The sequence below is a fragment of the Labrus bergylta genome, chromosome 22, assembly GCF_963930695.1.
Source record: "Labrus bergylta chromosome 22, fLabBer1.1, whole genome shotgun sequence".
NCBI lineage: Eukaryota > Metazoa > Chordata > Actinopteri > Labriformes > Labridae > Labrus > Labrus bergylta.
In genome coordinates, this window is record NC_089216.1 from 11,366,442 (window position 1) to 11,390,545 (window position 24,104).

At 38.1% G+C, this 24,104-nt stretch overlaps 1 protein-coding gene and 1 long non-coding RNA gene across 2 annotated transcripts; both read left to right on the plus strand.

Moving 5' to 3' along the window:
• The first annotated feature begins 14,450 nt into the window (after window positions 1–14,450).
• Window positions 14,451–19,312, plus strand: LOC136177355 (uncharacterized). The gene is made up of 11 exons (XM_065950344.1): window positions 14,451–14,908; window positions 15,014–15,078; window positions 15,228–15,412; window positions 15,564–15,754; window positions 16,392–16,453; window positions 16,549–16,894; window positions 17,370–17,434; window positions 17,530–17,875; window positions 18,351–18,415; window positions 18,511–18,659; window positions 18,750–19,312. Exons 1-11 carry the CDS (start codon window positions 14,768–14,770, stop codon window positions 18,836–18,838), a joined length of 1,704 nt encoding a protein of 567 aa, XP_065806416.1. The 5' UTR covers window positions 14,451–14,767; the 3' UTR covers window positions 18,839–19,312.
• A 2,160-nt stretch (window positions 19,313–21,472) lies between these two features.
• On the plus strand, window positions 21,473–23,392 carry LOC136177358 (uncharacterized). The gene is made up of 5 exons (XR_010664987.1): window positions 21,473–21,567; window positions 22,566–22,625; window positions 22,713–22,879; window positions 23,025–23,089; window positions 23,223–23,392. It is a non-coding gene; the product is annotated as an uncharacterized lncRNA (long non-coding RNA).
• Window positions 23,393–24,104: the final 712 nt, after the last annotated feature.

A 24,104-nucleotide genomic window follows, 5' to 3' on the forward strand; every position in this document is an offset into this window, starting at 1 on the left:
CTTTAGCTTGATACTTCACAGGTTTATTCAAAGTATGCTGAAGTCAAATGTGTGTTGACAAAGATGGACTGCTCTGCTTTCTTAAGTAAGATTCAAGTGACTGTTCCTACCTTATTGAGTTATCATCCAAAAGTAAGTATGTCATGTTGATGATAATGCTGAGGCTATTCTAAATGAATATTCTTTTTTTTTTCTTCTTTTTTCTCTGCTGTCCATTTCTTATGTGCAGCAGATAAACTTTAGCTCGGAAATGTCTGCAGCAACAAATAGATGTGTCATTCATCAACCAATGTCATGGATGGCTAAAACAAAGAATGTTAAAGTAAACCAGGCGATGATTCACACGTTTGTGGTGATTAGGCCAGCTACAGCCCCATTACTTAATTTTTCCTGTGTCCTTTTCAAAGATAATCTTCATAACCTACCTTAAAAAACATACTATTAAAAACATGCTGATAACAATGATAAGAATTATAAGGCCTTTTTTACAGGTGTAATTATTTTACTTTTTTTTGTTGCTATGATATGTTGGGGACCAATCAGATTTCTTATCAGACAAAATAAAACATTTAAATAAAATTATGCCATGCATTTTATTCTCTCTGTTCTCCCTGTACCTAAACTAATAAAGATGTCCTTTACTTGGCAGAGGAATGCCTTTTCCTGGGTCTTTCTGTAGTTTGTAGATCTTTACAGATCTTATCTGTAGAATGAACTCCTATTTATAGTGTCTGTAAAATTATTCTTATTTTAATAATCTGAAACCATTACCACCTTCAATAAAATATCCATTTAAATCTGTGCAGTATCATGTTTTGTCACTTTCTTTTGAACTAGTAGACAGGTCAAGTATTAGCATGAGTGTGGAAGCTTGGCTTTAGATTTGTACAGCAGATTTCTGCCACTAAATTTGTGGTGCAGTGGATCAATTTTAAAAGGAAACAGTGTAATATAATAAATAAATATTGCCTTTAATTATCTTTTTTCCCCATATGACTGTACAGATTGTGTTAAAGTGTAAATTTACTGCCTTATAATTAAATATACAATGACACTGACCCAGATGTCGTTTAGATTTTATTGTCCTGGGGCCGATTAGATGTTGGCTTTGTGAAATTCTTTCAGAAGTTTTGTTAGAGTAACAGCAAGTTTGTGCATGTTCAAGCAAATACCACTCAACTGATAACAACGTCACTATCTGTTAATATCAGGGTTATCAGGTTGGGTTAGTACTAAAGTTGGATGTGACGTTGTTACCTTTGTAATCTTTCATAACATGTTCCTCACATGACTCTCAATGGACTTTGAAAATGGAAAAATGTAAAGGCATTCCTGACAGGACATCAAAGTATGAAATGTGTTAAAGTCATTATTTATTTTGGAATTTTGATTTAAAAGTTAGTTTGGAAATTTCGAATAACACCCTGTCAAAATAATTTCCATTAACATGAAAAGTTAAACACTGCTCTGTTAGTGTGAGAGTTTATAGTTTCTAAAATTAAACTTTGATAACCTCTTTGACGTCACAAGTAAAAGAGTGAAAACCACAGGCAGTTAAATCCTGATAAAATTCTTAGTCCCAAGTACCCGTCAGGGCTCAAGGAGCAAACGGAGGAACATAGAATATTCTTTAGGTAAAAAATAACAATCCAAGACATTTACAAAGACTGTGTAGGTTTGTTATTGCAAACATATAGTAAATAGACATGAATTAGGCAACGTCTGTGAGCTAGTTCAGGCAGACAACCTGAGCTTCTTTGATTTCACTCTTGACATGCGTCCCTATCCCCAGTTGCCTGGCAGCACATCCTTTCTAATTGACAGACTATTTAAGCCGCAACATTTCCAGTCTCTCCTTCTGCTCTTTCATTGTTATGTCTGACCTTTTTCAGTACTGCGCTCTTGCTTTCAGCCCCACCACTTTTGCCGGCATCCACCTGTAGGCTCCAACTGGGGCATTTAAAGGATTATATCATCATTCCTCACATTTCTGCATGTAAAATAATCTGCATGGAGTAAACGAGGTCGCAGCTGAACTATGTTATGACTAACTATACTCTGCAGCTGAAATGGACATTTAAAAACAAATTCAAACGTGAGTTGTCTAGCTGAAAAATAAATATATCTTGGGATGTGTTCTGATATTCATTGGAACATCATTGTAAGATGTTAACAGCTAGTAACTCGTTCCTTTGGTATAAACGCAAGTTCACATCCATATTAATAAAGTGAGACAATAAATGTGAGGAGGTGAAAGGTCGAGGGTCGAGGCTGGGAGTCAAACTTGTGACCAATCTATTGAGAACTATAATCTCTGTACATGTGGCGCCTGCTCGAACAGTTGAGCGAAACCAGCACCGTGAAAAGGATTTTGTTGTCCTGGCACTAAGATAATTTGGTTTTGACATCTGCTCTGTAGGCCATCACCCATGCTAGGTCTGTGAAGACTGGGTATGGGTCTGCCTCTCCACAAAGCCAGAGGTCTACCATTCAGTAAATTCAGTATCCGCTCACTCAAATTCTCTGAGCCTGATAAAAAGCTTGCTGTATCAGAGGACAGGGCTAATGCAGTCGACCACTACCATAAATTATGAAGTTAAGATCCCAAAATGTGGGTATGCATGGATCAATGCAAACAGACTGCAAGGACAAAGCCTCACTCTTGCTAAACCAGCTTCCTGATTATGGTATCTCCCTTTCTAGATTTGCTTCTCGTACTTCTAATCTGTAAATATGGCTTAATATAATTGCCATATTATGAGAAACAAGGAATGTGGTCCGGACAACAATTGGATAATCAAAGACAAGAGGCCTTACAGCAGCCACTTTTGGGTTGTATTGGAAAAAAAAAGTTTTTTCTCCAAGTAAGGGACCAGAAGTATGATCAAATTGGTGCTGTGCTGTTTTGGCTTTGGTGGGATTTGTGGTTGATGCATCCTCAGAAAAAAGGGGCAAGGGCTGAAGAGAACTTGTATCTGTGACATTATCTGTCATTCCTTTTGCGGGTTTAAAGATTGATGTTAAAGAGTAGGGTGAAGTGGTTGGAGACACAAGTCTAGATGATGGGGATGAGCCTGGTGGCACAGGAGTTGACATGTTTGTTGTTATATAACCATATAATTGTTTTAAGTGACATTTGCTATCTCTTAAATAGAGTCATGTTCGTTACAAAAATAAACGGAAATATTTTTTATTTTTTTAGTATCTCAGGTTTTCATATGATAAGATATGATAAGGCCATCTGGTTAGTCCACTTTAGAGGAATGCATGAAGAACCTTGCATTGTATTGTCTAGTGACTCATCAAAAGCCTTTTACACAGAATTTGCTTTTTATTGACCCATGTCCAAATATTTTTTTTTTTTTTTTTTTTTTTTTTTTTTTTAACTTTTGAGCAACATATATAAGGCCTGCATAGACAGGTAGCGTCAGCAGAGATATACTTTACACCAAGGTAGATTAAGAAGACTGAAAGGTTTGAAAATAATGCCAAAGGAATAGACTATTTTCTTAGCATTTTTTATCACAATCTTTCTGGGTAAGTACATTTGGATGATACTATTCTATTACGAAGTAATATTTTTTAATTTAGTATTCTTAACTTCAATGTCATTTTGAATAATTTTGTATTATTGTATTATATTATTATTATGAAAATGTTTTATGAAAAGTTGCTTTGTTATAGTGAGTGAATTTGATATTTGGCCAATCTGGGAATAAATTCCTTACCAAGAAATTTCTTCACAAATGTGTTCATAAAGGTGTCTTAAAACATATATAAAAATATTTAAATGAAGATGTTAACCTCTGCCTTAGGTAGCTTTTAAGGGGTCAAACTAGGAGTTTCTCAGGATTCTGAATCCATTGCAAGCATTTATTTTTCACAAAATCCACTCCTTGGTGGAAAAATGCCCACACTCACTTATACTTGGACATTGACAAGTAGCTTTACATGTTGGTTTCAATATCTCAAATTCTAGTTGGAAAACGTTACTGCTAAATATTAACAAGTTAGAGCTTAGTGGTGATCTATCAGTATGAGTGTACTAGTATATTTCACTGTGGATCCCTGTGGTTATATGTTTCTTCTTGTTGTTATTACTATAGACTATAAATATTAAAGGACAAAGCCTGAGTGATATCATCAATATGCTATTGAGGAGGCATGAGAAGCCACTCTGGTTCACATGCTGTAATTGTAATGGAGATACTGTAGAATGGTGTGGAATGTATCTCCGCATGCAGAAGTTATAAATGTTTTACATGCAAAAACTGTATGATGATGTAGGGCAGAGGTTTCCAAACATTTCAGCTCGGGACCCACAAAAAACTGTGCATATATCTACATCATTGTTAGGAAGGGTTCAAATTTGTTGGGCAACTATCACCATAGGCATCAGGTCAGGATGCATCAATCCAATCAGGAAACTTCTGTTGTGGTTTGTAAGATTAATTTGGTTTAATTCAAAGGAGTTTAAAAAAGGAGTAACAAAAACACACATGGGGTATTTTAAACAGTAGTGCTGAACAGCCGCCCCACGTGAAGGTAAATAAAAAGTGAGTGCGATCTTTAAATAAGCAGATACACAGGTGGGTTGCTTTGGATTAAAGTGTAAGTGTAACATTGACAATCTTACATATAAAGGATTTTTGTACATATCACTTCCATTTCAGCATAAATCTTACTTAACCAATATAGTTGTATTTTAAATTCAACTCCTTTTTTGTTTGGATTTTTACAAATGGGTAAAACATGCAATTTTGAATGATTAAAAATGTTAGTTATAGAAGACATCTCGTGACCCCCCTCTCAGTGTCTCACAAACCCAGGGGGTCCTGACCCCCGCTTTAGGAACCACTGACGTAGAGTCTGTAGAACACTCAGACCTGGACCCCTGATACCTTTAACAATGTGGAGCAGTATTGTTTTCAACCAGTATTTGAGATATTGAAATCAACAAATAAAGCTTTTAAATGTACATGTAAAAGTGGGTGTGGCTGTTTTTCCACCAAGGAGTGGATTTTGTGCAAATCAAATGCTTGCAATGGATTCAGAACCCTGAAAAACCCCTAGGTTGACCCCTCACAAGGTACTTTAGGTGGAGTTTAACATAACTATTTTTTCACTAATAAGGTTCCAGGTATATAGAATAGAATGTAATGACTTTATTGATCCCAAACAGGGAAATTGTTACAGCGTTACAGAAGCAGGTTATCCAAACACACAATGTTAGCAAGAAACACAATATTAGCAAATTTAAACACAATATAATATTAAATACAAAGTAAATAAGCACTAAAAATATCAAAAATAAGAATGAGAATATATACAACTGGGATTTAACTAAGCATTACTAGTCTAAAAGTCTAAAAGTCAAAAAGGTACCCAAACTTTAAGCAGCTGTGAATGATAGTCCTACTGGAGTTGGATTTAGCACAGTTAGACACCATTATTAACACATTTGTGAATACATTTTTGGTAAGGAATTAATTCCCAGATTTTTGCACTATGCCCTTACTATAAGGTTATTTTCAGGTTTTATAGTTTCTCCAAATATTGCAAATACTAAATGTATCCTAGAGTGACATTATTACAGCATGCCATATTAATGATAAAACAGGGATACAATAATGTATGTGTTCATGGTGGAAATTATTTTTGTGTATCATATGAATAGTATTATATTACGGCCCCATTCAGTATATATTTATTTTTTTGGTTTTATTCAAAATGGTTGCAAATGCATTTTGAACTTACATCTCATCTCCACTGAAATGAGTGGTTTATTTGCTTTAAATTTTTCAAAACTATGAGTTTCTAAATGTGCATATCACAACACGAAGTTAAGCTGGCATTTTTGGTTGTATAACTCTTGACTAGTGAGTCAAGAGTTATCAGACTAATTCACATTTATTGTCAAAATTAAAGAAACAACAACAACAAATAATCATTTAATACTTGGTAACATTTTGTTAACTTTTTACATCAAGGAAAACCATCCTACAATCTGAAATAAAATATAATGTCATTATTCAAAGAAGAAAGTTGGTCACTTGTAATACAGCTGTGATGACTACACTGCAAAATGTTCAAAAAATAGATAAATTATCCTTATTTTATATTAGGGAAACAAAATCTGTACTCATGAACATTTTTGATATACTTTATTAATCCCCGAGGGGAAGTTCGGTTTTCATTTGGGCTGCATAAAAAGGCTTTTAATTCTATTTATTTTCATACCTGTAGAATTTCTTCAATTTACATGAAATGGCATGGATAATGTTGATGTAAGTGGCTAAATCTACAAATCCACTATATTTTAAAGTCTACAATTTCACATTTATTTAGCAGACGCTTTAATCCAAAGAGACGAACATCAGATAGTGTACAACACAAGCAAGGATCTAGAAAGGAAGAAACAAAGTCAGCTCAGTCAGACAACTCACATTTGTATCTTCAAAATATTTATTGCAGCAGCATATCGTTTGTGTTTTGCGTCTAGGCCTGACCTTATCAGTCCTCACTGTTTTATTTCACATGCAGACGTTTGAGGAGTAATGGGATGATAGCTTAAACCAAAGATATTTTAAGTCAAAGCCTCTAATAAACAATTAATTGAAAGGAGGTGTTGTCAGGTGATTGTTGAAAATGAGGCATAAGTGTGAAATCAGTGCTGCTCGAGTTGACTGCCTGAACTAGCTCGCAGACGTCGCCTCATGAAGTTCAAACAGCTTTCAGTCTGATCCGACCCAGGTGCTGACAAGCACTGGACAGAGGCAAAGCACATCAACAGCTGTTCTTGAGAGTTCTAATCAGCATCAAACCCATCCTAAATATTGTCATGATCAAACGATACCACCATCATCATCATCATAATCATCATAATCATCCTCATCATCATCATCATCATCATCATCATCATCATCATCAATATCATTAAGTGCCTAGGTGTTCATGAAAGAGCTGGGTCTTTAGCTTTTTCTTAAATGTACAAAGGGACTCTGCAGATTAAATGGATTTTGGTAGTTCGGTCCACCACCGGGGTGCGACACAGGAGGAGAGTATAGAGAGACTGAGAGACTTAGGGCGCACTCACACTTGGCAAAGTTGTCCCGGACTGTGCTTAAGCATGATTGCCCCCTCCCCCCCATTTCCCCACTGACCTGCACTCACACTGCTACAGGACTAACTGGGGCTGACCACGGTTACCTCTTTTACGCAACGTTGTACTACAACACATGAATGGCTTTATGTACTGATGAAGCGTGCTTAGTATTCAAGACAGGCAAACTCGAAAATTAACAAATTCAAAAATTAAAGGGTCCTGTGGTCGAGTTCGCGCTCGCACACCTGAGAACAACACAGAGAACATGACAGCTACTTTACTGACTTTGTGGCTTATTTTGAGTCATTTTAGCCAGATACAGCCATAACACTTCAGGATTTCTCCATAATGAAAACTGACAACGTTGTGTCCCAGTGCTTGTGCTCGTGAGTGTGCCATTATAAGGGCTGTGTTGTGAAGAATGGATCAGATGCCTAGTGAGCGGTAGGGAGTGTAGAGCTTGATGGGAGAGTTTAGGTAAAGAGGGGCCATTTTTGTCGCTGTTTTGCAAGCAAGCAAGCAGCAGGGTTTTAAATTTGATGAGAGCAGTAACTGGGAGCCAGTGGAGGGAATGAACAACAAAGTGACATGCACTCTTTTGGGTAGGTTGAAGACCATTCGCTGCTGAGTTTTGCATGTTCTGCAGGGTTTGATAGTGCAAGCAGATAGACCTGCTAGTAAGAAGTTGTAATAGTCAATGCGTGATATTGCAAGAGCATGTACCTGGATATTGATCTGTGGTTGCATAGAGGGATTAGCTGGGATGATACAAAAGTCTTTGAGAGGTTGAGTTGAAGGTGAATTGCAGTAATCTATTTAGAGATGTCAGAGATTAGATGATTTTAAAACACATATTCTAATTTAAAGGGGCTATATGTAACTTTTTACATGTATAAATTGTTTTTTTTCGCCCATTAAAGAGCCCATATTATGCCTTTTTAGGGGTTCGTATATTTAATCTATGTACCTACTTTTGTACATTCACAATAGCTAAAGTACGAAAAAAGTGTCGATTTTAACTGCTCCTCCTTGCTCCCTATACGCTCTGAGTCCGTCAGCTACGCTCTGCTGAGCCCCCACTGTTAGACCCCACGTGGGCCAAGCCTGCTTTGATTGGTCTGCCGATCCGCTCTGTCGTTATTGGTCAGTTGCTCAGCACGCTTCTCGGAAATTTCAGCTTGCCACAACGAGCCAATGGACTTAGATCAGTGATCTCACACTGACAATGACGCCGCACTGACAATTTTTTATCGAGGGGGGCTAGAACCGAGCGTTAGATGCGGCTAATGCTACAGCTAACAGGAGGACATAGGAGAAGCCGCGTTTCCGCCGACTTTGAATTTTTGCACACAGATGTGCCTAAACATGCACAGGACACTTGGAAAACACACTAAAGGGCATATAAAACCAGAAAAAGCATAATATGGGACCTTTAAGAAGCAAATGGTTAACTGATGTGAAAAAGTAGATGTTCACTGTCTATCTGTGTTGCCTGTATAACATTTTTCCCCCGGTCGTATTTTCTGCGAAAGCTCCAGGGACTGACATTTTATGCACGTTCTCAACGTCCTCCTCACTCCGCTCCGCTTACAGAGATCAACAGTACAAACTCATCACATACTCCCGCTACAGCCAGAGGCCGAGTTCCACACACTTGTATCCGCCCTAGCTCTTAAAGGCAGACAAACTCATCACACACTCCCGGCCTTCACCTCCACAGCCAGAGGCCGACTTCCACACATTTCTATCTGCCCTAGGAGCTCTCAAAGGCGGACAAACTCATCACACACTCCTACTGTCGTTTGTAGGATGGAGAATGAATACAGACACACAGACTCCTTCACAGGCTTTCACGTGTATGACCATTTACCTCCTCTGTAAACATTATGCCGGTAAATATCGAATGTTTCGCGATCGATGATGTTGCTTGTTTGTGTACGTACGAGCACGTATGACGAGCACGCAAGGGAGAGCGAGCAACAGGTTACTGGTACAGTTCGCCTAATGGCCATGCAGTATCGCTACAAACGCAGTACTTTTGAAAGTTACATATAGCCCCTTTAATGTTAAGATCAAGAAATATTGTGAAACTATAAATCTATCTTTAGAATGTAAAATCATCTTTTAAAAAAATATCAATTTAACATATTCAAATCTTTCTATTTACTGTATCTTTTGTTACATTCTGCAGAACCAAAAAAAGACACAATGGGTGTTGGACCAATCCTATTAGTTTTGATTCTGATATTTGGAGGCTCAACAAAAACTGGTGCATCATCAAGCACAGCGGCAACAACAGCTGAAACATCAACATCTGGTGGATCAACAACAACTGCTGGGTCAACAACAAGCAGTGTTTCAGTAACAACAACAGAGGGAACATCAACCATTGGAGCTTCAACTACAACTGGACAATCGACAACTGGCGCTTCAACAACAACTGGACAATCAACAACAACACTTGGAGGCTCAACAACATCTGGTGCATTATCCAGCACAGAGGCCACAACAACAACTGAAACATCAACATCTGGTGGATCAACAACAACTGATGGGTCAATGACAACTGGAGCCTCAACAACAACCGTTGCATTGTCAACCACAGTGGCAACAACAACAGCTAAAACATCAACATCTGGTGGATCAACCACAACTGCTGGGTCAACACAAAGCAGTGTTCCAGAGACAACAACAGAAGAATCGTCAACAACTGGAGGTTCAACTACAACTGGCCAACCAACAACAACACTTGGAGGCTCAACAACAACTGGTGCATTATCCAGCACAGTGGCCACAACAATAGCTGAAACAACATCATCAACAACTGATGGATCAATGACAACTGGAGATCCATCGACAATCGGTGTATCAACATCTGGTGGATCAACAACAACTGCTGTATCAACAACTGGACAATCAACAACAACAGTTGGAGGCTCAACAACAGCTGGTGCATTATCCAGCACAGTGGTCACAACAACAGCTGAAACATCAACATCTGGTGGATCAACAACAATTGATGGGACAATGACAACTGGAGGTCTATCGACAACCGGTGTATCAACAACTGGAGGTTCAACTACAACTGGACAATCAACAACAGCAGTTGAAGGCTCAACAACAGCTGAAACATCAACATCTGGTGGATCAACAACAACTGCTGTGTCAACAACAAGCGATGTTCCAGAGACAACAACAGAAGAATCATCAACAACTGGAGGTTCAACTACAACTGATGGGTCAATGACAACTGGAGCCTCAACAACAACCGTTGCATTATCAACCACAGTGGCAACAACAACAGCTGAAACATCAACATCTAGTGGATCAACCACAACTGCTGGGTCAACAACAAGCAGTGTTCCAGAGACAACAACAGAAGAATCATCAACAACTGGAGGTTCAACTACAACTGGACAATCAACAACAGCAGTTGAAGGCTCAACAACAGCTGAAACATCAACATCTGGTGGATCAACCACAACTGCTGGGTCAACAACAAGCAGTGTTCCAGAGACAACAACAGAAGGATCATCAACAACTGGAGGTTCAACTACAACTGGCCAACCAACAACAACACTTGGAGGCTCAACAACTGCTGCATTATCCAGCACAGTGGCCACAACAACAGCTGAAACATCAACATCTGGTGGATCAACCACAACTGCTGGGTCAACACCAAGCAGTGTTCCAGAGACAACAACAGAAGAATCATCAACAACTGGAGGTTCAACAACAACTGGCCAATCAACAACAACACTTGGAGGCTCAACAACAACTGGTGCATTATCCAGCACAGTGGTCACAACAACAGCTGAAACATCAACATCTGGTGGATCAACCACAACTGCTGGGTCAACAACAAGCAGTGTTCCAGAGACAACAACAGAAGGATCATCAACAACTGGAGGTTCAACTACAACTGGACAATCAACAACAGCAGTTGAAGGCTCAACAACAGCTGAAACATCAACATCTGGTGGATCAACAACAACTGCTGTGTCAACAACAAGCAATGTTCCAGAGACAACAACAGATGGATCATTAACAACTGGAGGTTCAACTACAACTGGTGCATTATCCAGCACAGTGACCACAACAACAGCTGAAACATCAACATCTGGTGAATCATCAACAACTGATGGATCAATGACAACTGGAGATCCATCGACAATCGGTGTATCAACATCTGGTGGATCAACAACAATTGCTGTATCAACAACTGGACAATCAACAACAACAGTTGGAGGCTCAACAACAGCTGGTGCATTATCCAGCACAGTGGCCACAACAACAGCTGAAGCATCAACATCTGGTGGATCAACAACAACTGATGGATCAATGACAACTGGAGGTCTATCGACAACTGGTGTATCAACAACTGGAGGTTTAACTACAACTGGACAATCAACAACAGCAGTTGAAGGCTCAACAATAGCTGAAACATCAACATCTGGTGGATCAACACCAACAAGCAGTGTTCCAGAGACAACAACAGAAAGATCAACTACAACTGGTATATCAACAACTGGAGGTTCAACTCCAATTGGACAATCAACAACAACACTTGGAGGCTCAACAACAGCAGTTGAAGGCTCAACAACAGCTGAAACATCAACATCTGCTGGCTCAACAACAACTGCTTTGTCAACAACAATCAATGTTCCAGAGACAACAACAGAAGAATCGTCAACAACTGGAGGTTCAACTACAACTGGCCAATCAACAACAACACTTGGAGGCTCAACAACAGCAGTTGAAGGCTCTACAACAGCTGAAACATCAACATCTGGTGGATCAACAACAACAAGCAGTGTTCCAGAGACAACAACAGAAGGATCATCAACAACTGGAGGTTCAACTTCAACTGGACAATCAACAACAGCAGTTGAAGGCTCAACAACAGCTGAAACATCAACATCTGGTGGATCAACAACAACAAGCAGTGTTCCAGAGACAACAACAGAAGGATCATCAACAACTGGAGGTTTAACTACAACTGGTATATCAACAACTGGAGGTTCAACTACAACTGGACAATCAACAACAGCAGTTGAAGGCTCAACAACAGCTGAAACATCAACATCTGGTGGATCAACAACAACAAGCAGTGTTCCAGAGACAACAACAGAAGGATCATCAACAACTGGAGGTTCAACTACAACTGGACAATCAACAACAGCAGTTGAAGGCTCAACAACAGCTGAAACATCAACATCTGGTGGATCAACAACAACAAGCAGTGTTCCAGAGACAACAACAGAAGGATCATCAACAACTGGAGGTTCAACTACAACTGGACAATCAACAACAGCAGTTGAAGGCTCAACAACAGCTGAAACATCAACATCTGGTGGATCAACAACAACAAGCAGTGTTCCAGAGACAACAACAGAAGGATCATCAACAACTGGAGGTTCAACTACAACTGGACAATCAACAACAGCAGTTGAAGGCTCAACAACAGCTGAAACATCAACATCTGGTGGATCAACAACAACAAGCAGGGGTCCAGAGACAACAACAGAAGGATCATCAACAACTGGAGGTTCAACTACAACTGGTATATTAACAACTGGAGGTTCAACTACAACTGGACAATCAACAACAGCAGTTGAAGGCTCAACAACAGCTGAAACATCAACATCTGGTGGATCAACAACAACAAGCAGTGTTCCAGAGACAACAACAGAAGGATCATCAACAACTGGAGGTTCAACTACAACTGGACAATCAACAACAGCAGCTGAAGGCTCAACAACAGCTGAAACATCAACATCTGGTGGATCAACAACAACAAGCAGTGTTCCAGAGACAACAACAGAAGGATCATCAACAACTGGAGGTTCAACTACAACTGGACAATCAACAACAGCAGTTGAAGGCTCAACAACAGCTGAAACATCAACATCTGGTGGATCAACAACAACAAGCAGTGTTCCAGAGACAACAACAGAAGGATCATCAACAACTGGAGGTTCAACTACAACTGGACAATCAACAACAGCAGTTGAAGGCTCAACAACAGCTGAAACATCAACATCTGGTGGATCAACAACAACAAGCAGGGGTCCAGAGACAACAACAGAAGGATCATCAACAACTGGAGGTTCAACTACAACTGGTATATTAACAACTGGAGGTTCAACTACAACTGGACAATCAACAACAGCAGTTGAAGGCTCAACAACAGCTGAAACATCAACATCTGGTGCATCAACAACAACAAGCAGTGTTCCAGAGACAACAACAGAAGGATCATCAACAACTGGAGGTTCAACTACAACTGGACAATCAACAACAGCAGTTGAAGGCTCAACAACAGCTGAAACATCAACATCTGGTGGATCAACAACAACAAGCAGTGTTCCAGAGATAACAACAGAAGGATCATCAACAACTGGAGGTTCAACTACAACTGGACAATCAACAACAGCAGTTGAAGGCTCAACAACAGCTGAAACATCAACATCTGGTGGATCAACAACAACAAGCAGTGTTCCAGAGACAACAACAGAAGGATCATCAACAACTGGAGGTTCAACTACAACTGGACAATCAACAACAGCAGTTGAAGGCTCAACAACAGCTGAAACATCAACATCTGGTGGATCAACAACAACAAGCAGGGGTCCAGAGACAACAACAGAAGGATCATCAACAACTGGAGGTTCAACTACAACTGGTATATTAACAACAGCAGTTGAAGGCTCAACAACAGCTGAAACATCAACATCTGGTGGATCAACAACAACAAGCAGGGGTCCAGAGACAACAACAGAAGGATCATCAACAACTGGAGGTTCAACTACAACTGGTATATTAACAACTGGAGGTTCAACTACAACTGGACAATCAACAACAGCAGTTGAAGGCTCAACAACAGCTGAAACATCAACATCTGGTGGATCAACAACAACAAGCAGTTTTCCAGAGACAACAACAGAAGGATCATCAACAACTGGAGGTTCAACTACAACTGGACAATCAACAACAGCAGTTGAAGGCTCAACAACAGCTGAAACATCAACATCTGGTGCATCAACAACAACAAGCAGTGTTCCAGAGACAACAACAGAAGGATCATCAACAACTGGAGGTTCAACTACAACTGGACAATCAACAACAGCAGTTGAAGGCTCAACAACAGCTGAAACATCAACATCTGGTGCATCAACAACAACAAGCAGTGTTCCAGAGACAACAACAGAAGGATCATCAACAACTGGAGGTTCAACTACAACTGGACAATCAACAACAGCAGTTGAAGGCTCAACAACAACTGAAACATCAACATCTGGTGGATCAACAACAACAAGCAGTGTTCCAGAGACAACAACAGAAGGATCATCAACAACTGGAGGTTCAACTACAACTGGACAATCAACAACAGCAGTTGAAGGCTCAACAACAGCTGAAACATCAACATCTGTTGGATCAACAACAACAAGCAGTGTTCCAGAGACAACAACAGAAGGATCATCAACAACTGGAGGTTCAACTACAACTGGTGTATCAACAACTGGAGGTTCAACAACTACTGCTGTGTCAACAACAAGCAGTGTTTCAGTGACAACAACAGAACGCTCAACAATATCTCGAGAAACATTAACAAGTGGAGCTTCAGCTGTAATACTTGCAACATCAGCAGTCACTACAACTATGTCTACTACTGTCACTACTACTGCACCTCCTTCACCAGTTAAGATTCTTTCAGCATCCTTGGAAGTACCATTTGTAGCTGAACTCAATGATAGAGAAAGTCCACAATTTAAGAATCTTGAAGCTGAAGTTCTTCTAGTGGTAAGTAAACTGGTCTTTTTTAGGTGCATACAGTTAATTTGAAGTTGTTTATTCAAATAAAAGATGACCCTGTTTTTCATTATTGCTATATGCTATTTTCCACAGTTTGATGTTATCTTCAGGAGAGGATTTGGCGTACTTTACGTTCGTTGTTTTGTCCTATTTTTTAGGTAATATTTCACATTTTCAGAGGTCAACCTTACAATAATTAATTTTTTGTTGACATCGTGGTTAACATTGTTATTTCCAATTTCATATGACAGGTACACATATGTTATCAATTCTGTAATCAATTTTAATATTTGCATTTTTGATGCAGACCAGCAGTGCTAAGAACGCGAATGAGTAATACTGAAGCAGAGATAGGTGTTGAGTTTGCCAGAAACTCATCTGCAGATCAAATCCCAACAACTGACACTGTTGCAAGTACCTTGGTAGAAGCTGTGTCAAACTCGAGCAATAACTTCAGCCTCAGTGTTGATTCCACCTCCATCATGATAGTTGGTGAGTAAACAGTTGCTCTGCATTTCACTTCAGAGGCTGTAATATCTCTGAAGTAAAGTATATAAACATTCAGTATATCCTGTGTATTATGCATAAGATGGATCTTATTTTTTTCCTTATTTATATATATATATTTTTTGGCTATTAACAGATCAAAACACTACAACAATCACAACTTCTGTCACCCCTACTTCAAATACTACATCTGCCAATACAACTACTGTGGCGGCAGTCATACTAAGGCGATTGACTTTCAGATCTCCTGGAGAGACATTTACAAGTGACTTGTTGAATCAATCATCTGCAGCATTCATAAATCGAGCCTCACTGATAAAGTCTTCGGTAAGTCTCTTTCAGAGGGTAAAATCCAGCAACATTTATACATATTATAAATTAAATATATTTTAAACAAGGTGTCTCAGAATTTCAGCAATATGACCACATGAATTTAAATAGTTAATTTTCCCAAAAGCATGTCTATTCAAAACTTAAAAATGTATATTAATGAAACACCCCTCTTGTAGCTTACCTTGGACAGAGCATATCATTAAGAGTTTGAAATTAAAAGTGTGTGTCTTGTTCAAATATCCGAAATATCCTTGTACAAAGTAATTCCCCTAATCAATTCATATGCACATTTTGTTAAAGAATTCTCCACATGTAAGCACATGAAGACCTAGTAATCATTATTTCCTCATATTGTTTTTTTTTTTTTTGACAACTTGTTATCAGACATTATGTTGTTACAAAAGTACCTCAGTCAGCTAAACTAAACTGTCAACAATAAAACTCCCTTTTTTTGCAAACTCCTTAAAGGGGTTTTCCCAAAAACAAAATTTTCCAAAACCCACAAGTAACCAATCTTCTAATACTTCTGCTCACTCACCATGAGTTGAAACTACTATCTGGGTTTTTTTTACGATTGACTTTTGCTTCTTAAAATTAACTTAAATCGTTTTTATTTCTTGTATTTTCGCAGCTTGAACCTATTTACCGGGATGCACTTCCATCATTCATCTCCTTGACAGTGATTTCCTTCAGGTGATAATTGTGTTGATTTTATGTTTTTACAGTCTTGAAGTATGAGTCATAATATTTTTGTAAAAAATTAATACTTTGTTTTCATTACCTTGCAGTAATGGATCAGTCATCAACAACATTGATGTTCAATTTGCATCAGCATCTGTTCCTAACAACACTCAGATTAGAAATACTTTGATCAGTGCTGCTTCAAACATCACAGCCTTCAACATTGACACCAATTCCATAACTTTGGATGGTGAATCAACAACAACTAGTGCATCATCAAGCACAGCGGCCGCTACAACTACAACCACAGTGAATCCTTCAACTACCACAACTGCTACAGCAGTCAGAATAAGGCGATTGACTTTCAGATCTTCTGGAGAGACATTTACAAGTGACTTGTTGATTCCATCATCTGCAGCATTTAGAAATCGATCCTCACTGATAAAATCTTCAGTAAGTCTCTTTCAGAGAGTAAAATCCAGCAACATTCATGCATCTTATTAATTCAATATTTTTTTAAACAAGGTATCTCATGTCAGAATTTCAGCAATATGACCTCATGAATTTAAATTGTTAATTTTCCAAAGAGCATGTAATGTATATTTAAGAAACATCCCTCTTGTAGCTTACCTTGGACAGAGCATATCATTAAGAGTTTGAAATTAAAAGCATATGCCTTGTTCAAATGTCCAAAATATCCTTGTACAAACTAATTCCCCAATCAATTCATATGAACTTTGTTAAAGAAATATCTCCACACGAAGACCTAGTAATCATTATTTCCTCATATTGTTTTTTTTTTGACAAATTGTTATCAGACATTTTGTTGTTACAAAAGTACCTTGTAAAACTTCCATCTGGGTTTTTTATGATTTACTTTTGATATTTAAAATGAACTTAAAATGCTTTGTTTCCTGTTTTTTCACAGCTTGAACCTTTCTACCGAGCTGTGTTTCCATCATCATTCATCTCCTTTACAGTGGTTTCGTTCAGGTGATAATTGTGTTGATTTGGTGTTTTTACAGTCTTGAAGTATGAGTCATAATATTTAAAAAAAAAATATATACTTTGTGCTCATCACCTTGCAGTGAAGGATCAGTCATCAACAACATTGACATTGGATTTGCAACAGCATCTCTTCCTAACAACACTCAGATTACCAACATCTTGAATATTGCTGCTTCATTCATCACAGCCTTCAACATTGACACCAATTCCATAACTTTGGATGGTGAATCAACAACAACTAGTGCATCATCAAGCACAGCGGCCGCTACAACTACAACCACAGTGAATCCTTCAACTACCACAACTGCTACAGCAGTCAGAATAAGGCGATTGACTTTCAGATCTCCTGGAGAGACATTTACAAGTGACTTGTTGATTCCATCATCTGCAGCATTTAGAAATCGATCCTCACTGATAAAGTCTTCAGTAAGTCTCTTTCAGAGAGTAAAATCCAGCAACATTCATGCATCTTATTAATTCAATATTTTTTTAAACAAGGTATCTCATGTCAGAATTTCAGCAATATGACCTCATGAATTTAAATTGTTAATTTTCCAAAGAGCATGTAATGTATATTTAAGAAACATCCCTCTTGTAGCTTACCTTGGACAGAGCATATCATTAAGAGTTTGAAATTAAAAGCATATGCCTTGTTCAAATGTCCAAAATATCCTTGTACAAACTAATTCCCCAATCAATTCATATGAACTTTGTTAAAGAAATATCTCCACACGAAGACCTAGTAATCATTATTTCCTCATATTGTTTTTTTTTTGACAAATTGTTATCAGACATTTTGTTGTTACAAAAGTACCTTGTAAAACTTCCATCTGGGTTTTTTATGATTTACTTTTGATATTTAAAATGAACTTAAAATGCTTTGTTTCCTGTTTTTTCACAGCTTGAACCTTTCTACCGAGCTGTGTTTCCATCATCATTCATCTCCTTTACAGTGGTTTCGTTCAGGTGATAATTGTGTTGATTTGGTGTTTTTACAGTCTTGAAGTATGAGTCATAATATTTAAAAAAAAAATATATACTTTGTGCTCATCACCTTGCAGTGAAGGATCAGTCATCAACAACATTGACATTGGATTTGCAACAGCATCTCTTCCTAACAACACTCAGATTACCAACATCTTGAATATTGCTGCTTCATTCATCACAGCCTTCAACATTGACACCAATTCCATAACTTTGGATGGCGCAAGTAAGTAATATTCTACCATTTCAAAAATAAACAATATAACAACGCTTTTTGTTTAAGTAATAGCTTGTTTCTTTTTCTAATGATTTACAGACGTTTCAAGTGGAGTAAGCCACAACATCAGTCTCATCACAGCATCCTCCCTTGTGCTGCTGTCATGGCTACTATCTAGCCAGCAATAGTGTTAGAAGTCCATGTGAAACCCCAAATGATCACTGTGTTGCATTAAAACTACAAGAAGACCTCTTAAGTTTGCAACTGTAATATGGCTTGGAAATGACTTTCAGATAACTTGGCAACTCTGTTGGGAAAGTTAAAACAGAAGAATGTCTACATTTGCATTACATACATTTAGTGATAACTGCATTTTTCTACCAATTTTGGCATGGTCAGAATTACATTTATGACATCAAAACAATGGTTCCTTCATTTATTTATTTAGTTTAACATGATCATTAATATGTCGGTTTCTGTGATTGGACCTCTGTGTATGGATTGTCAGTTAAATATACTTGTTCTTAATGATAATCAGATGTGAAAATGAAGAAATTATCTATTCTGTATTGAACTTTTTTTGAATCATCCATCTAAAGCAGATACAAGAAAGTGTATTCAATTCATTGAAGTTTGTTCCAATAAAGGCAGTGAATATATTGTATGAGCATCAGATCTGGTTTCATTATTTCTTTTAACTTATTTTTACTGTCAAATACCCTCAGTATAGGGTCAGTAACTCAGATGTGTTAAGGGCAAATAGCAGCACTCATTCCCAGATGACACTATGTAGTACGATACAAATTCCTTCATAATCAGGGAAAGTATATTGGGATGTTGTAAATTATTAAGTAAAGCTTTATTTATATAGCACTTTAAAAAAAACTCTGTTTCAAATAATTCATGCAGAGAGGAAACTTACATAAATAATTGTCATAATAATGTCAAGCAGGGCAAAGTTAAGATCAGGAAAACTAAAAAACAAACTAAGCACAATAAATGGTGTAGGAGCTATATGAAAGCTTATCTTTACAGGTGGATCTTTTCAGGGATTTTGGGCTAAAACAGCAAGAGCATGATCACCTTTTAAAATTAAAGCAGGGGATAGAAAGAGGGCCAAGATTAAATGATCTAGGTGATCTTCTTTAAGAGCTGCTGCCTTCGTTTTGTTTTTATTTTCATTTGACACTAAAACGATACAAGAGAAATCAGTCTCGATAGTTTGGTGTACTTCTTGCGGTTGAGCAACCGGTTTAGGAAAATACACACACACACACACACACACACACACACACACACACACACACACACACACACACACACACACACACACACACAAACACGCACGCACGCACGCACACACACACACACACACACACACACACACACACACACACACACACACACACACACACACACACACACACAGTTTATTGCAGAAAACATTATATGTACTGTATATCTTTGAGGATAAACACAGTCACATTAATAGGCTCATATTCTAAATTATATACTATCATAGACATTGTTAAAGTAAAAATAATAAGCCAGATAATAACTGGGTAATTAGAATCTCTGTGATAAGTATAGCCTGTGGGTCGATGGATGCAACAGAAAAATATGCTATGCAGTTAATTATGTGCTTGTCAGTATGAGCTAACTGTAATTGGACCAAATAAACTACAGACACACACTAGAGGCCTGTATGCCGAAGCTTCTTCAACATAGCCAGGATATCTTTTGGTTATCTGGCTTCACTATTGTCATAACCCGGCACGTGGGTAATGGCATGGAGTCAGAATTTCACAAAAGAAAATGAATAATTTATATCAAAAGGAGTTAAATAAGTCAAATAAAAAAGTTATGAGATGTGTTTAATCTGTATCATCAGTGGTGAAAGTGTGGATGTGTGTGAAAGCATGATGTGGTGTGAGATGTTGAAGAGTGCGCTGCCATAAGAGCTGAAGCAACAAATGTACAAACGTAGGCAAGGCTTAGGAAGAGAGACAGCGAGGCACAGGAAGCTGGGCCATCGCTCCTCAAAGACAAGACATGCACATGAGCACACACACAGACACACACACTCAACTTAAGTACTTAAAACAACATAAATAAGTTGTTATATTAACTTAGATTCTGGAGCAGGACTACACCCCAAACACACCTTAAATCACCTGACAAGCTTATTTATAATGAACCATCCCACACCCTGTTTGCCTCAGTTCTTTGGCAACCCAACCTCCCATCACCTTCCTCTCATCCAGAATTAGGCTTGAGACGGAGCCCCCATCCTGAGTCTCCCTCTGCCCTGCAGTCAGTCCATCCTCCCAGACCAGCCAACTGACAACATCCTCTTGACATCAATTAAAGCTCTGGTGCACCATTTTTTCTAACCAAAGACATACCGGTTTGCCTTTGCTTTTGTTTTCCACAACATCTCAAGAATAGAAACTTAACACTTGATTGAAAGGGAAAGCGCTGTCGAATTTTAGTAAGACTCCGTTTACCTTTGATAAACTTCAATAATTAATTGTTTGAAATCATTTACTGGCATATTTAAGGAACACCCCTTTATAATTCACAGAAGTGGAATGCAGTAGCACGACATTTCTATCACAAGACAAAGGCAAGGGAGTATACTCTGAGATTGAGCAAAGAAAATGACAGCTTGACAGGTGACACCTTATGACCTGTGCATTGATATAATTCTTTGCTAAGGTGTCACATTTCTGAAAAAGGAATCAACAATGAGTCATAATATTTGTTAGAGAGAGCTCTCCCATATATAAAGTACAACAACACAAGGACAAGGACTCCCGCAACTGATGATCGTTCTATGTGTCACTCACACAAAATGGATTAATCAAAAAAAACTTTTTCAAACAGTGGACTTTTATCTATAGCTGCCCTTGAAGGGGTAAGTATTAATTTGAATGCAAATGCTAATGTAACCTTTAGGCATAATTTTACAATGTACTGAATATACACTTTATATTATTGTATGATGTTTTTTGTCCTTTTTTTACCTACCTGGTGCAGGTGTTAAATGTATTTAAGTTTAGCAGTGTATAAGTGTTATTGCATTATATTAGACTGTATCACAATACACAATATATCCAATATTTAAACACCCCTCTAAAGAATTCATTAAATACATTGTGAGGAGAATAATTTTACTGGTACTCCCTGCAACTAATGGCTGCATGCACACTACGTAGTAATATCAGTGATTTCTATAAGAACATTTTTAACTTGAATGCTATGAAAACAAGTTAAAGTACAAAGTGTTCAAACGGTATTATTTTTCATTTATTATTGAATGTGGAAAAGTGGGTATACTTCCTTACAAAGTAGTTGAGGCCCCAGTGGAGTACAAAGGCAATTCAAAGTTCTGAAACATCGAAAGCATCACGACAAAGGGCAGAAAAACACATGAAAACAGGACTGCTGGTTTTGAGATACTTTAATTTCTGTTTTAAATCTCAGATCTTGGCATAAGCTAGGCTGATCGCAGTCTTCTTGCAGTCACACAGCCATAGCTTGTAGAATCAATGAAAATAGTGGTTGTAGGCAGTGATGAAGAGGTGAGTTTTGAGGGATTTCTTGAAGGAGGTGAGTGTGGAGGAGTCTCGGATGTTAAAGGCATGTCTTTTGGCTGAGTGAGATAGCCTTTGTACCTGGAGAAACTCTAATGCAGGCATGGGGAGAACAAGCACACCCCAAACCGAAAGGATCCAGCCAGCTCAACGTTTAGAAATCAAAACCTTTTCATTGTGGGGCAACACTGGCAACAACTGCACCAGCATGCTGCCCTGAAAGAAATGAAACACCAGACTGTTATCGCTTTTGTTGAAATGATGAAAAACAATGTCTGTGTTTTGTTTCTGGAAATAACCTTCAGTACTGACTTTACAGATTCAAAAGCAGACAAGATGGGTGTTCGACCCATCTTATCAGTTTTGCTGATATTTTTGGGTGAGTCATTTCAGAAATAATTATGTAGAAGACAATTCTCTAAAAAAATCAATGTTACGTTAAACATTTGTTGAACATATTTTATAGGGGCCATCAAGCTTGCTACATCAGCAACAACTACTGCAGCTACGAGGACAAATACAACTGAAATCCTAGTGGTTTTCACAGTAACCTTAAATGAACTTTTTGTCGAAGAACTCAACAATCGCAACAGTACAGAATTCAAAGAAATTCATGCAAGACTTGCAGAATTGGTGTGTACAAATCAATTATGTATTACAATTGATAGTGTGTGAAAATACTTTAACTGTACCGTTGTGAGTGATTTTATTTGAAGAAAACACTAGAAATGTTGTCTTGATTTATAAAAAATGCCTTTTGTATGTTTCTTTCTCCCAGTGTGACTCGATATCGAACAAGAGCTTTGGGTCTGTTTTCACCATCACCTTGGCCATTGACCTTGGGTAATCTCTAAATGCTTGCAAATTGAAGAACTTAACCTCATTTATTTAAATAAGACAAACAAACAGAAGTAGAAAGATTAAGGTCCAGCTTTAAGGTCCAGCTATTTAATTAACACTAGTATTTTTTTAACAGGAGGACGGTAAAGGGAAACGTCAATGCAGAAGTTACACTGGATTTAAAAAGCACAGAATCATCTACTGCAATTCCAGAGGCTGAGGTTGTTGTAGATTTATTTGTAAAGGACTTTGAAAACAACAGCAGAGCCTTAAACCTCACTGTTGATACAGACTCAATAAGAGTAAAAGTTGGTAAGTAGAACGATTCCCGACATGAATTCACATTTTCATCCCTCAAGTATCAATTCTGGCCAGATCACGTCCTAATAATTACCTTTTGTCATCCATCACACATGACCTGTAGACTCAACAAATGGTGGATCAACAACCAGTGGATCAACAACCAGTGGATCAACAACCAGTGGACCAACGACGACTGTAGACACTGAAAGGCTGCCTGTTGTGGCTCTGGACGTAACCTTAACAGGAAAACAATTTGAAGAAGCACTCAACAATCGCAGCAGCACAGAATATATTGAGCTTGAAAAGCAAGTTGTATGGATGGTGCGTATAACACAAAGTACCCTATTCAAAACATCTACAGCACATGTTCAAGAGTTTCATATAGCGCTTAAGCAAAATGAAAGTTCTCATTGAACTTACACAAAGAGAAGGTCTTGCCAGTACTCTTTGTGATATTATTTGAAGGCCAGACTTGATCCACGTTAAGAAGGCTGCCTCGATTCATTTTGCCTTTGTGTCTGATGTAATTTAAAAAGCCACTGCAATTTAAGCATGTTTTATGTTTGACATTGTTCCTTCTTGTTCACAGTGCGACTTCATCTTTGGACAGTCTTTTGGGACTGATTTCAACCAGACCAATGTCATCGAATTTGGGTAATCTTTAGAGGCTTACAAGTCTCAGAAATAAACTACATCACATTATAACAGGGAAACC